Raw genomic sequence first — 12,795 nt, 5'->3', positions numbered from 1 at the left:
ATGTTCCTATTTCACAATACAAATCATTTATTCATTCAAAAGAAAGGCCAATCAATCCACATGGCCCAAGTAAGCTAGATTTTCTTTCAACAGATACCTTGCAAGATTATGTCTAGTTCTTTAACAATGAGCTATGAGCCACCTTCTGGAAAATTTGTACAGGAATTGCAATTTCCCTTGTCTATTACTGATCATACCTAGGTGAATTCTAAAACTACAATATTGAATATTTTAATATCCGAAAGCAGACTAGGATGTGGGTTGCAGAGTTTATTGGTAAACAATTATTTCCAATGATCGTAAGGAGTGCATTAGAAACAAAATCTGCTTCAGAGTTCCATCAATGTCTCATTGTTTCCTTCAAAGGTGGCAAAGACCTATTTGGAAATTCTCTTATCCATGCAGCTTTTTTACTCACTTTGTTTGGAAAATGGAATTACGAAAGAGAACGTTGAGAATTCAACGGGCAGCAGACCCACAGTCTCCTCTAGCTCTGCGCACTCCCAACAATGACACAGCACTGGTACTAGGTGATAGGGCACTGGGGTTTCAGTGAGTGATTTGTTTGCAATGTTGCTAATATTTGTGCTGCACTTTGTGACCATAACTATGTTTACCTTATTTGTACAGAACAACTTTGAAAATGTACACTATAGATGGCATGAAACAGTGAAGAACATTAGCAGAAAATGTTAAGCCATTCAGTGAAATTTACCACTTACTACCAATACCAGATTCCATGTATAAAGTACAGGTTCACTGGGCAATGGATATAAAATAATAGGCATTCACTTATAAATCCACATGTATACATCAATGTCTTCAATACAATTTTGATAGGATGCAAAATATATATGAACAGATTTACCTGTTTTGACTTAAATCGAAGAACTTTTTTCTCTTACCTCCCAACACCATTCCAGCTTGATAACACTTTCTGAGGCGGCAGGCTGGACAGTTCTTTCTGCGAATTTTGTCAATGATGCAGTCATTTCTTCCTGCACATAGATATTTATGTTGCCCTGACAATTAGAAGTTAGTTGATGTTACTATTTCCAAAGAAAAGAAATGAAGCACACATTGTAAAAGAAGACAATAGACATGAAATATTAATTGATAAAGCATATGTGGATATTTATTTGTCTTTCTACAAATAGTCTTTTGGCTTCATTAAAAAAATGAGAGTGGCAAGTTAATGCTGTTAGTTAGAACTGGTAGCCAGCGTATACACTGCACATATGCATTCCTTTTCTTGGGATACAACCATTTGGAACAAAGATGAAAAATAAAGGGTGAAAGATCAAGCAAAGCTCTAAGTAACGTGTATGATCTGGTTTACTGCCTCTAGATCCATTGGTGCACACATGGCCTATATACCAAGAAGAGTGAGAATGGTTTTTAACTTCAGCACCTGTGTGATAATGTGGCAGATCATTATGAATCTATGGACCTGGACTTTGAGGGAAATATCAATATTTACCCGCATGACTGCTAACATTGCGAAACTTCATCGTCAGCAAGTTAAATACCTGCTCCAAAGTGCAAGTTCCGAGGTTGCACGGAGGTGTTCAAGCTTGTTATCCTGATGGTTCAGCAATGAACGAATCCATGGGGAATTCAGGGAGGGAGTGTGAACAGGGAACAATTTATTCCATTGTTGGTGAAAGATATGGATGAACAACCTGTCCCAAGTTCATGGAGAGCTGCTCCACACATTGCTATGGCTGGCACTAACTTTAAGCTTCTAAGGTTAGTATTAGCTAACTTGCTTCTTGATAAGTATTCATGTTTTCAAATGCTGCAGGTGTGCTTATAGTTTTATTTAAGAATTCCGAGTAAGCATTTCATCATTTCAATGATGAAATATTGATGGATATTTTTGAAGTAGCAGAAATGTCATTACTCAAGGTAAGTCCAGGCTACTTTAGAGCTAGGCAGTGAGGTAAGGTTGTTCAGCACTGACCGCATATCCTCACCCGATGAGTCCCCTGGGGTGGAAATCAGTTGGAGTTCTCTCATGGGTAGGAGAACCACTCTCTATGCAACTAGACAGACATTGACATTGAATCTGCTTTATGTAAACTGGAATCTTTTCAAGCAGCAGTAAATTATGTGAGTTATTGTATCAGACCTACATGTTCTAACTATCAGGGATTTAACTCTTTATTCGGTTTCATTGGTAGCAACAATGCTGGTCATTTCCAGCAAGCTCAATGAAACCGACCAACAGCAGTACAATGCAGCACCAAAAAAGTAGTGTGTTCTCTTTTCATATTTATCAAAAGATTCACTGGCTAGATTGTCAACTCTGGCTGGTAGTGTTATTTGTGCCACTAAAGTAGTGATGGAGCTTCAAAATTCAATGAAACACACAGCAGGCCTAGAACTGTATTGAGCAGGAAAGCTTCTCCCAGTACTAGGGTGCCACTGATAGTGTCACTATACTAATCAAAGGAGTCTGAAATGTGGATCTAACTTCATGTTCACTTTAAGCGAGACACGTACATATCATGTGGTAGTGTGATGACGTATGCAGTTCACATATTTATATATATAATCCACAATGAATTATTGAAATGAACAAGAATACTTAATCACCCAATATATATATGAGATTACTCAAATATTATTGAAATATTAAATACACAACACTCCTCCCAGCTTAGCTACAAATTATAACTCAATACAGAATGCATCTCAGCTATATACACAGTATACTATATAATACAACTACACTATATAGACATCCACAGCTTAGTAATTTTTAATTTGTCCTATTCAGGCCTAAATATTTAATCATTGCAGAGGATTTATTACTCTTGTGGAATAACACCTTTCCTGACAAGGGAGGTCACTCTGCTTGACAGGGGAGAGCTGTGGCTGTGAAACAATCTCAGGTTCTGGGGCCTCCTCCAGGGTGGTTGTAGGAGTTGACTCTGAGACTGCAAAAGTGGTTCTGACAGCGGTAGCCATCTTTCTTCTTTTTCTTCCTGTTTCTTCTTATGGTTTGTGGAACTTGATCTTGGGAAGGTGCATTTAGGGTTCATTAGAGTATTCTCTGTCTAATACTTCTATTGCTTCCTTTATGATCTGATCTCCCCTCTTGGTTTGCTCATCCACAACATCATCAGACGAATTCTCTGTTTTCATATCTCCATTCACTCCTTTCTTTTTGGCCTTCCATTCACCCAGCTGGGCTTTGGTCTTTGCATCTAGCTTCACAAACAGCTTTTTATCTCCCACTTGAAGTTCATGCAATAACCTTAATGCATGCAGAGTAAATGCTGGTTCTTTATACTTACAAAAGTCAACTACTTTCAACTTTCCTGAAGCTCCTTGAACTCTCTTCATGCCTGTTTACCCTCTGTTGGGTAATGGTTCATGGTGTCGGCATGGAGACAGCTGTGGCATCATCTGGTACTTTTCTTAATTTGCTTTGAGTTGGCTTCATTGCAAGGGATATGGCATGCAAATATTGGATGAATCTCCAGTCAAGTTTTGGTTGTCTCAGGCCAATCATATCCCCACAATGCTGGTCCTCCTGTTTCTACCACATCCAAGCTCAATGTAACTGGTTCATGGTTGTATTTCATTGCTATGAATGTCATTCCCACACGAGTTAACTTTTCTCTAGTATAAGTTCTTAGTTCTATATCTGCAGGTTTCAGTTCAGTATTGTTGAAATGCCTTTCAAACTCATTTTGTGGAGTGACTGACACAGCTGAATTAGTGCCCAATTCAATTTTAATTAATTTGCCGTTCAGCTTCTGGCCTAAGCCATATTGCTGGTCTGTTGTTAGTTTTCATGTTGAAAATCTGAAGGGTACCAAGTCCGTAAGACCATAAGATCATAAGACATAGGAGCAAAATTAGGCCATTCAGCCCATCGCGTCTGCTCCGTCATTCCATCATGGCAGATCCCAGATCCCACTCAATCCCTACACCTGCCATCTCACCATAACCTTTGATGCCCTGAACCAATCAGGAAAATATCAACTTCCACCTTAAATATATCCATCGACTTGGCCTCCACTGCAGTCCGTGGCAAAGCATTCCACAGATTTACTACTCTCTGGCTAAAAAATTTCATCCTTACCTTTGTTCTTAAGGATTGTCCCTCAATTTTGAGGCTGTGCCCTCTAGTTCTGGATACCTTAACTAGTCCTCTCAAAAATCGGTCGGTTTCAATGAGATCCCCACGCATTCTTCTAAATTCCAGGGAGTACAGGCCCAAAGATGCCAAACATTCCTCATATGTTAACCCCTTCATTCCTGCAATTATCGTCGTGAACCTCCTCTGGACTCTTTCCAATGACACCACATACTTTCTGAGATATGGGATCAAAACTGTTGACAATACTCCAAATGTGGCCTGTTTAGTGTTTTATAAAGCTTCAGCATTATCTCCATGCTTTTATATTCTATTCCCCTTGAAATAAATGCCAATATTGCATTTACATTCTTTACCACAGATTCAGCCTGTAAATTAACCTTCTGGGAGTCTTGCATGAGGACTCCTAAGTCCCTCTGCACCTCTGATGTTTGAACCTTCTCCCCATTTAGATAACAGTCCACACTGTTGTTCCTTTTTACAAAATGCATTTTCATACATTTCCCAACATTGTATCCCATCTGCCAACTATCCTTGTATCATCCACAAACTTTGCCATTATCCAAATCATTGACAAACAATATGAAAAGTAGCAGTCCCAAAACTGACCCCTGAGGAAAGCCACTAGTCATAGGCAGCCAACCAGAAAAGGTCCCACTCGCTATCTCCAGCCTATCATCTATTTCTTTATCTAAGACAGTATCTTTATTTTCACGCTATAGGATTTCATCTTATTAAGCATACTCATGTGTGGCTGCATCACTCTCATCATAAACATTTTGTCGTATTTTCTGTAAGTTTCACCTTTAAACCTGCATTAATCTGGTGTATGTGAGTCCTGCTACAATGTTAATACAATTTGTTCAGCCAGGCTAGTTTTGGTTTAGACATTGCAATTTTGTTCACACTCATTTTCATTTCTGACTGCAATTCAATTGTGACTCTGACTGCAGTTTCCATTGAGACAGTGATTTCAACTGTTGTGTTTCAGTTAGGAGCTGCTTTTCTACATAGAAGAATACAGAGTACAAGAAAGTGTATATAAAAGGTCAATTTTTTTTTAAAAAAACTACCGATTACATTATATCTGTTCATAATAACAACTACATTACTCCGTATTCACATAAATTAATCAATAGTTATATTGAACTATACTAAGTTGTTACAAAAAAAAGAATCTAACCCCTACCAAGACCAAAGCTGTTCATTAAGGAGAGAAGGTGGAAAAATACCTTCTCATATAATAAAAATTAATAATAGCCAACATCTGAGTTTAAAAAATGAATTGAAGGTTTTGAAAATAATTCAGAAAAGGTCCCCACAATGTTTGAAAGTCTTAATGAGATTCAGAAATTGAACAACGAATCTTCTCTAAATCTAAACATGACATAACGTCGCATAACCATTGAGCATGGGCAGGAGGAAAAACATCTTTCCATTTAAACAAAAACATTCTCCTAGCTATAAGAGAGCTAAAGGCCAAAATATCTAAATCAGATGCCTTCAGCTTAATATCTCGTCCTGCAACAATACCAAATAGGGTCATCAGAGGGTTAGGCTTAAAATTGACTTTAAAAGGTAAGGAAAATGTTTGAAAAACTTCCTTGCAATATTTTTCAAAATTCGGACAAGTCCAAAACATATGAATTAATGAAGCTTCTCCATTATTACATCTGTCACAGTAGGGAGATATAGCCAAATAAAAACGAGATAGCTTATCCTTAGTCATATGAGCTCTATGTACCACCTTAAATTGTATGAGGGAATGTCGAACACATAGTGATGACTTACTTAACCAGTTTAAAAATTTCATTCCAAGTTTCCTCAGATATTGATATCTGTAAATCTTGTTCCCAGAGATTCGTAATTTTGTCTGAAGGAACATTCCTCATCTCTAATAACTGAGCTGATTTTGAATGCTTTCTTGTAAGATTCCATTAAGCCTATTATCAGACTGACAATGCTCAATCTCTTAAATTCAGCCACATACGCTGAAATAGACTACTCAGCTTAGTGTGATGACATGTGCAATTCATGTATTTATACATATAACTTGTAATGAATCATTGAAATGAATAAGAATGCTTAATCAATCAATATATATTCAAATGTTATTGAAATATGAATTATACCACAAATAGGAATCGAGTAGCATTCAAGGCCTTGTATGAAAGTGATTCAAATTCTGTTGACATTTCACAAAATGAATGCTGCAAACCTTCATAAATATTTCCTTATATACCAACCTCCTGAAATGTACTAATTATCTTCATGAAATCTTCTTGCCTTATTCAGGCTTAAAGTATCATTTATGTGATATGTGACAGCAAGTAGAAAGTTCCCTCCCAGTGCTTCACTTCCTCTGTCAGTCCACGTATGCACACTTGAGTTTGTGGACTAATGTGTACAGTAGTACAGCAGTAATGGTTGCTGAAAATGTGTTTAGTTGGCCTGAAAGATCATGAGCAACGAGATGTTACATTTCCTAGATCACCATCTTTATCACCAAATGTGTCTGCTTTTACAAGCTGTTCAGTAAAGTTCTGGGATTTTTAATCACACTATCATATCCTCTGGTATTATACTCTTCAAATTTCTCCTGTGACACATCTCTGAGTTTGAAAAACTGTTTTTTAATACTCAATTTGAGTCTAGTGTAATCCAAATCAAAACTATAAGACCGCAACCTCTCTTCTCTCTCCTATTTTCTTTGGTTTTGAGGTACCAATCACTTCAAAGATGCCTTTTTCCCAATAAAATTTATGTTACCAGATTCTCTTGTCTGGAATTTTACCCATGGCCATCTTGGCTGCTCAGGTAAGCCTACTATTTCTATTTCCAAACTTCTCTCTTTCGTCACAGTTTTTGCTTCTCCCCCTCTTGATCTTTCCTTCTGGTCACCATTTCATTTTTCCTCCGCCTTATTAGCTCCCCAGCTTTAGGTGTTGCTCTGTCATTGGTGGTCAGCCATCAGCTGACAAGACTCTGAGCTTTACCTTCACTGTGTCTCTATCTGCTTCTTTTGTCATTGCTGTTTAGTTCTGTGCCAGTTTTTAGTCATTTGCTCTTGTATTTTATGAGGATTATTTTAAGTCTTTGCTTAATAACGTTCTCATGAACTTCCTTCGGTTAAAGACACTATGTCAAACAAGTTGCAGTGGTTGTGACTATCCATGAGTATTGATGGTTTCCTTTCAATTGGAACAGTTCATTGTTGTCCTTTATATAGCATTAGCTTTTTAGGTGCTGTTAATTAAGGAGGACCTTTCACTTTGTGAGAAAACAGAATAATCTGGGAATAAAGAAGCAAGAATATATTCAAAATTAGATGCTACATGAGGTGTCTTCAAGCATTCCATGATGGCCTTTGTTTTAAGCACAGGCTCTGCAGCATTTCATCTCATCACTAATTAAGAGTTAAAGAAGGGGAAAGGAAATGTTTGAAGAGTAATTTGCATGAATCTGCTGGTTGGTAGGACAGTTAATCCTTGGGTGCTGTTCACTTGTGCATATTAATTACTCCATGGATGGTATCACCCTCATTGGGAGATGTTTATGCTGTGTTCCAAATTTCCTTAATTTCCTTGCCCTTATGTTTTCCAACATCATCAGAATGTCGTGCCTTTGATAGATCAATTACCTTGTTGCTTCACCACTGTCTACTTGTCTCCTCTGCCTGTGCTCTTGGTTTGTCTCTGACCCCTTAAAACCAAGATCCTCAGGTTGTGACAATTTTCTTAACTGCAACAGCCAGACCCGGTTTCATTTTTGTCAAGCAAATCAGACAAATTCCTGACTTAAGACTAAACTGTATGCTGAATTTGAGCTCTTAATGATAAATAGATAGATACTTTATTGATCCCAAATGAAATTACAGATTCACCATAGCATCACAAGTGCACAGATATACAAGTACAGGTAGTCCCCGAGTTACGAACGTCCGACTTACGGACAACTCGTACTTACGAAGCGAGGAAGGAGAACGCCATCCGCCATTGCCGTTGACACTGTATTGAGTGTTTAACTTTGTATTTGGCTTAAATTTTTCTTGTAAGATTCACCCTGACCACCGCCCCCCCCCCCCCCCCCCCAGTTCCAGCTGGGCTCGAAAACGGAGGTTCTGAGTTCGATCTAGTGACAGACCGCTCCCGTGCCGGGTTGATGTCGATCCAGTGACTCCTGTACCATCCGTGCTGGGTTGATGTCGAGCTCGCAACTCGACCTCGTAAAAAAAACCACTGCCACCTCCAGTTTAAATTCCCACGCGGAATATTGTGGAGGATCAAATACCCAAATCCAGCACAGCCCCCCCTTGCCCCATTTAACCTGTCTCAGTGCAGTGGAGTTTAGGACCCGGGGAATTCAGTGCTGTGGTTATTAGGACCCAGCGGACCTTGAGAGCCGTCGGAGCTCGGGACCCGCCGCTCGTGGTGTTTCTGTTCCATTGACGGGAAGCGATTGCGATTAAAAACAAAGTGGAAATAATAAAGCATTTGGAAAGAGGTGAAACACCATCGGTCATTGATAAAGCGTTAGGCTACAGTCGGTCAATGATCAGAACAATTTTAAGGGATAATGGATAAAGTGAGAATAATAGAGCACGTGAAAGGCCCTGTCCTGATGAAATCTACAATTATTACGCAGTTGTTTAATTATTGGAATACATACGTTTCTTAAGTGTTTTATATGCATAGAAAGGTAAAATATATACTATATACTAATACAAACGTTTGACTAACTGATGTTAAATAACACCGGATGTACTTGTTCCGACTTACGTACAAATCCAACTTAAAGATGGACTCAGGAACGGAACTCGTAAGTAACCCGGGGACTGCCTGTATACAAATACTAGAAGAGAAGCAAGAAAGAATAAAAAAAACCTTAAATAAATCTAACAGGAGGAGGTAATCTCTTCCCTGGCTATAGGTTGACTCATTATAGAGCTCATTGGCCAAGGGTAAGAATAACCTCATATAGCGCTCTTTGGAGCAGCTCAGTTGTCTTAGTCTATTATTAAAAGTGTTCCTCTCTTCAGCCAAGGTGGCATGCAGAGGGTGAGTTTTCCAAAGTGTACATTGTTCTACCACAGCCACCAGTATGTCCAGTTTGTCTCCTATAACAGAGCCAGCCTTTCTAATCGGTTTATTGAGCCTGTTGGCATCACCCGTGTTGATGCCATTGCCCCAGCACACCACCACATAGAAGATTGTACTGGCAAAAACTGACTGGTAGAACATGTGAAGTAGACGTGTGAATACTCCAAAGAACCTCCATCTCCTCTAGAGGTAGAGGGGACTCTGGCCCTTCTTGTACACAGCCTCTGTGTTGGTGCTCCACTCAAGTCTGTCATCCAGGTGTTGTATCTAAAGTCTGTGGTATACAAGGTAAACAAGAAGGGAGCCAATACAGTTCCCTGTGGAGACCCAGTACTGCCTATAGCCACGTCTGATACACAGCTCTGAAGCTGCACAGACTGTGGTCTGACAGTCAGGTAGTCCATTATCCAGGATACAATGGAAGTGCCAATCGAGTTTCATGCTTCTGATTTCTCAGAGAAATCCAGGCCAAAGTTAATTATTAACAAATATTTAGACAAATTTTCCACTTGTAACAAGCCAGGAATGAATTTTAGAATGACAGTTGCAGAAGGCAGCTTTGTTCATTTTGTTGCTAAGCTGTTCTCAACAACACTGTTACTATGTTATTTGATAAGCAAACAACAGTACTGTAAAAACCAGTAATGGTGCAGAATTCTCTGTGATTTAAACAACTACAAACTTCTATAATCAGTCTGAAACAATAAAGGCATTATTCTTTCAAAATAAAGGCACTGCAAATTTAAAGTTTACAATTCTCTGCACACAGGCAGTTGAATATTTGGAAGAAAAGTAAAAAGGATTCAACTATACATTTTAAAACAGATTGATATTAAATTCATCCGGTCTTCCCCCTTAGATAAATGCTTGATTGGGAATCAAATATGTTGAATTTATTCTCATTGTAATTAAATTAATTTCAAAGCACATTCACATACTGAAGCCATTGCATACTGTATTTTGCAAGATTCACATAACAGCACTCTTACATTCTGTTCTCTGCATCATTGTGGCTGCACTGTGAATTATGTGGCAAATTAATTTGTTATGTGGAATATTCTGGTATATATAAGGAAAGCAAGGCCCTAAACAATAATGGTCATCCTGATTCAACTTGCAACATTCTTGGCCCTAGGGGGAGAGATTTCTCTGCAGTCCTGATGGGAATGTTGCTAAGTGTTGCTCAGGGTTAATTGATCATCCATGAGCTTCAGAGGGATGATCCTCGGAAACACAGGGAAGGAGTTGGTCATTCCCCATTTTGATCTTGATCTGTCAAATCAGTTAGATAATGACGGATCTTTACCATCAATCCAGCCTTGTTCTGAAATCCTTATTTAACAACAGTTTGTTGATTTCAGTTCTTAGATTGTGGAGAGAGTTTCAAAGCTTCACTGCTATGTTTATTTTGCAAGTGATTAACTTTTAGCCATTACTTTCTTAGAATTATTATTAAGAGTTGAGTGGCTTGTTCAAGGAAAACTGAACAAGCATCATTTTAATTGATATGGACTCCTTACAGAATGGCTGAATACCAGGATTAATGACAAAAATGCAGGAAATAATCCTGCATGAACTGATGCATTAATCATGCTTCTCTTTCCACAGGTGCTGCCTGACCTGGTGAGTTTTTCCAGCCCTTTACTTTTATTTTAGATTTCCAGCAACTAAGAATATCTGGCTCACCTCTACATTATAGGTTACTAATGATATGTTGATACACAGAATATTTTGAATTTAGTTCCATTGTCTGCATTTCTGTGGCCCCAAGGTTGACTGATGCATATCATCAGGTCTATGGCCAAACAGAACAGTCCAAGGCTTAAGAAAGACAATAGTTCAAACAAAATCCAAGATAATGATTGTAGTGTATTCAATAGTTCAGTAATATTTGAGTAATATTGCTAAGTATATTGTTCAATTAAGCATTCTTTGTTTCTTTACATAATTGACATTGGGTTATACAGTGGTGCTAGGAAGTTTGCGAACCCTGCAGAATTTTCTCTGTTTCTGCATAAATATGACCTAAAATGTGATCAGATCTTCATATAAGTCCTAAAACTAGATAGAGAGAACCTGATTAAATAAATAGACACAAAAAAGATTATGCATGTACATTTATTTATCGAGAAAAATAATCCAATATTACACGTATTTGTTGGAAAAATGCATTTGTTGCTTTCAGTACTGGTGTAACCCCCTTGTACAGCATTATCTTCAACCAGACATTTCTGGTAACTGTTGATCAGTCTTGCACATCAGCTTGAAGGAATTTTAGGCTATTTCTCTTTACAAAACTATATGAGACCTTGATCAGACCCCAGTTGGGAGTATTGTATTCAGTTCTGGTCACCTCACTAGAGGAAGGATATGGATACTATAGAGCAAGTGCAGAGGAGATTTATAAGGATGTTGCCTGGATTGGAGACCACGCCTTATGAGAATAGTTCGAGTAAACTTAGCCTTTTCTCCTTGGAGTGACAGAGGATGAGAGGTGACCTGATAGAAGTGTATAAGATTATGAGAGGCATTGATCACGTGGATCACCAGAGGCTTTTTCCTAGGTGCTTAGAAGTAGGTACAAGGGGGATGTCAGAGGTATTTCACACAGAGAGTGGTGGATGTGTGTAATGAACTTCCAGTGAAGGTGGTCGAGGCAGATACAATAGGGTCTTTTAAGAGACTCTTATATAGGTACATGGACCTTGGAAAAATAGAGGGCCATGTGGTAGGGAAATTCTAGGCAGCTTCTAGAGTAGGTTACATGGTTAGCACAACATTGTGCGCCAAAGGGCCTGTAATGTGCTGTAGATTTTGGTATGTTTCTAAAACTGCTTCAACTCTGGAATATTGGTGGGCTTCCTTGCATGAACTAAACTGCTTCAGGTCCTTCCAAAACATTTCTATAGAATTAAGGCCAGGGCATTGACTTGGCCGTTCCAAAAGGCAAATTTTCTTCTTTTTAAACCACTCTGTTATTGCTTTACTCTTGTCTTTCAGATCATTGTCTTGTTGCATCATCCAACCTTAAGGTGACAGACTGCTACCTTGATATTCTGCAAATTGTCTTGATATAATTTTAAATTCATTGTTCCCTTAATGATTGCAAGCTGTCCAGGCCTGAGGCAGTAAAGCAGCTCCAAACCATGATGCTCCCTTCACCATGCCTCACTGTTGGGATGAGGTTTTGGTGTTGGTGTGCAATGTCCTTTTTCCTCTAAACATAGCAATGTGCTTTTCTGCAAACAAGTCCAACCTTTGTCTCATCAGTCCATGGAACATTGTCCCAGAATCATTGTAGAATATACAGATGGTCTTTTGCAAACTTGAAATGCGCAGCAATGTTTTTTTAAGAGAGCAGTGGTTTCCTCCATGGTGTCCTTCAATGAACACCATTCTTGTTCAGTGTTTTTCTTATAGTGTACACATAAACAGAGATCTTAGAAATTTCTAGAGATTTCTGCAAGGCTTTTGCTGTACTCTTGAGTACTTTTACACCTCCTTCACCATGGCATTTTGTGCTCTTGGTGTGATCTTTACAGGATGCCCGCTTCTAAGGAGAGTAGCCGTAATACTGAGTTTCCT

General features: G+C 38.6%; 1 protein-coding gene and 1 long non-coding RNA gene across 5 annotated transcripts in view; one reads left to right on the top strand and one right to left on the bottom strand.

The window, feature by feature from the left end:
* Positions 1 to 12,795, bottom strand: part of LOC140726642 (progesterone receptor-like) — a 299,505-nt gene that overhangs the window by 141,278 nt on the left and 145,432 nt on the right. For 3 of the 4 annotated variants that reach the window (XM_073043275.1, XM_073043276.1, XM_073043278.1), the window contains exon 4: positions 906 to 1,022. The exons of the other annotated variant lie outside the window; for it this stretch is intronic. In XM_073043275.1, coding sequence (XP_072899376.1) covers positions 906 to 1,022 — 117 coding nt within the window. The remainder of the gene's footprint in view (positions 1 to 905; positions 1,023 to 12,795) is intronic. 4 annotated transcript variants of the gene reach the window in all.
* The window catches only part of LOC140726643 (uncharacterized), a 44,662-nt gene continuing 33,432 nt past the window's right edge, over positions 1,566 to 12,795 (top strand). The window contains exons 1-2 of the long non-coding RNA XR_012098687.1: positions 1,566 to 1,749; positions 5,103 to 5,159. This is a non-coding gene — a long non-coding RNA (uncharacterized lncRNA). The remainder of the gene's footprint in view (positions 1,750 to 5,102; positions 5,160 to 12,795) is intronic.

Source organism: Hemitrygon akajei, chromosome 4 (genome assembly GCF_048418815.1).
Source record: "Hemitrygon akajei chromosome 4, sHemAka1.3, whole genome shotgun sequence".
NCBI classification, from domain to species: domain Eukaryota; kingdom Metazoa; phylum Chordata; class Chondrichthyes; order Myliobatiformes; family Dasyatidae; genus Hemitrygon; species Hemitrygon akajei.
The sequence above is the reverse complement of the archived record's forward strand: the minus strand, read 5'-3'. Positions and strand labels throughout refer to the sequence as shown.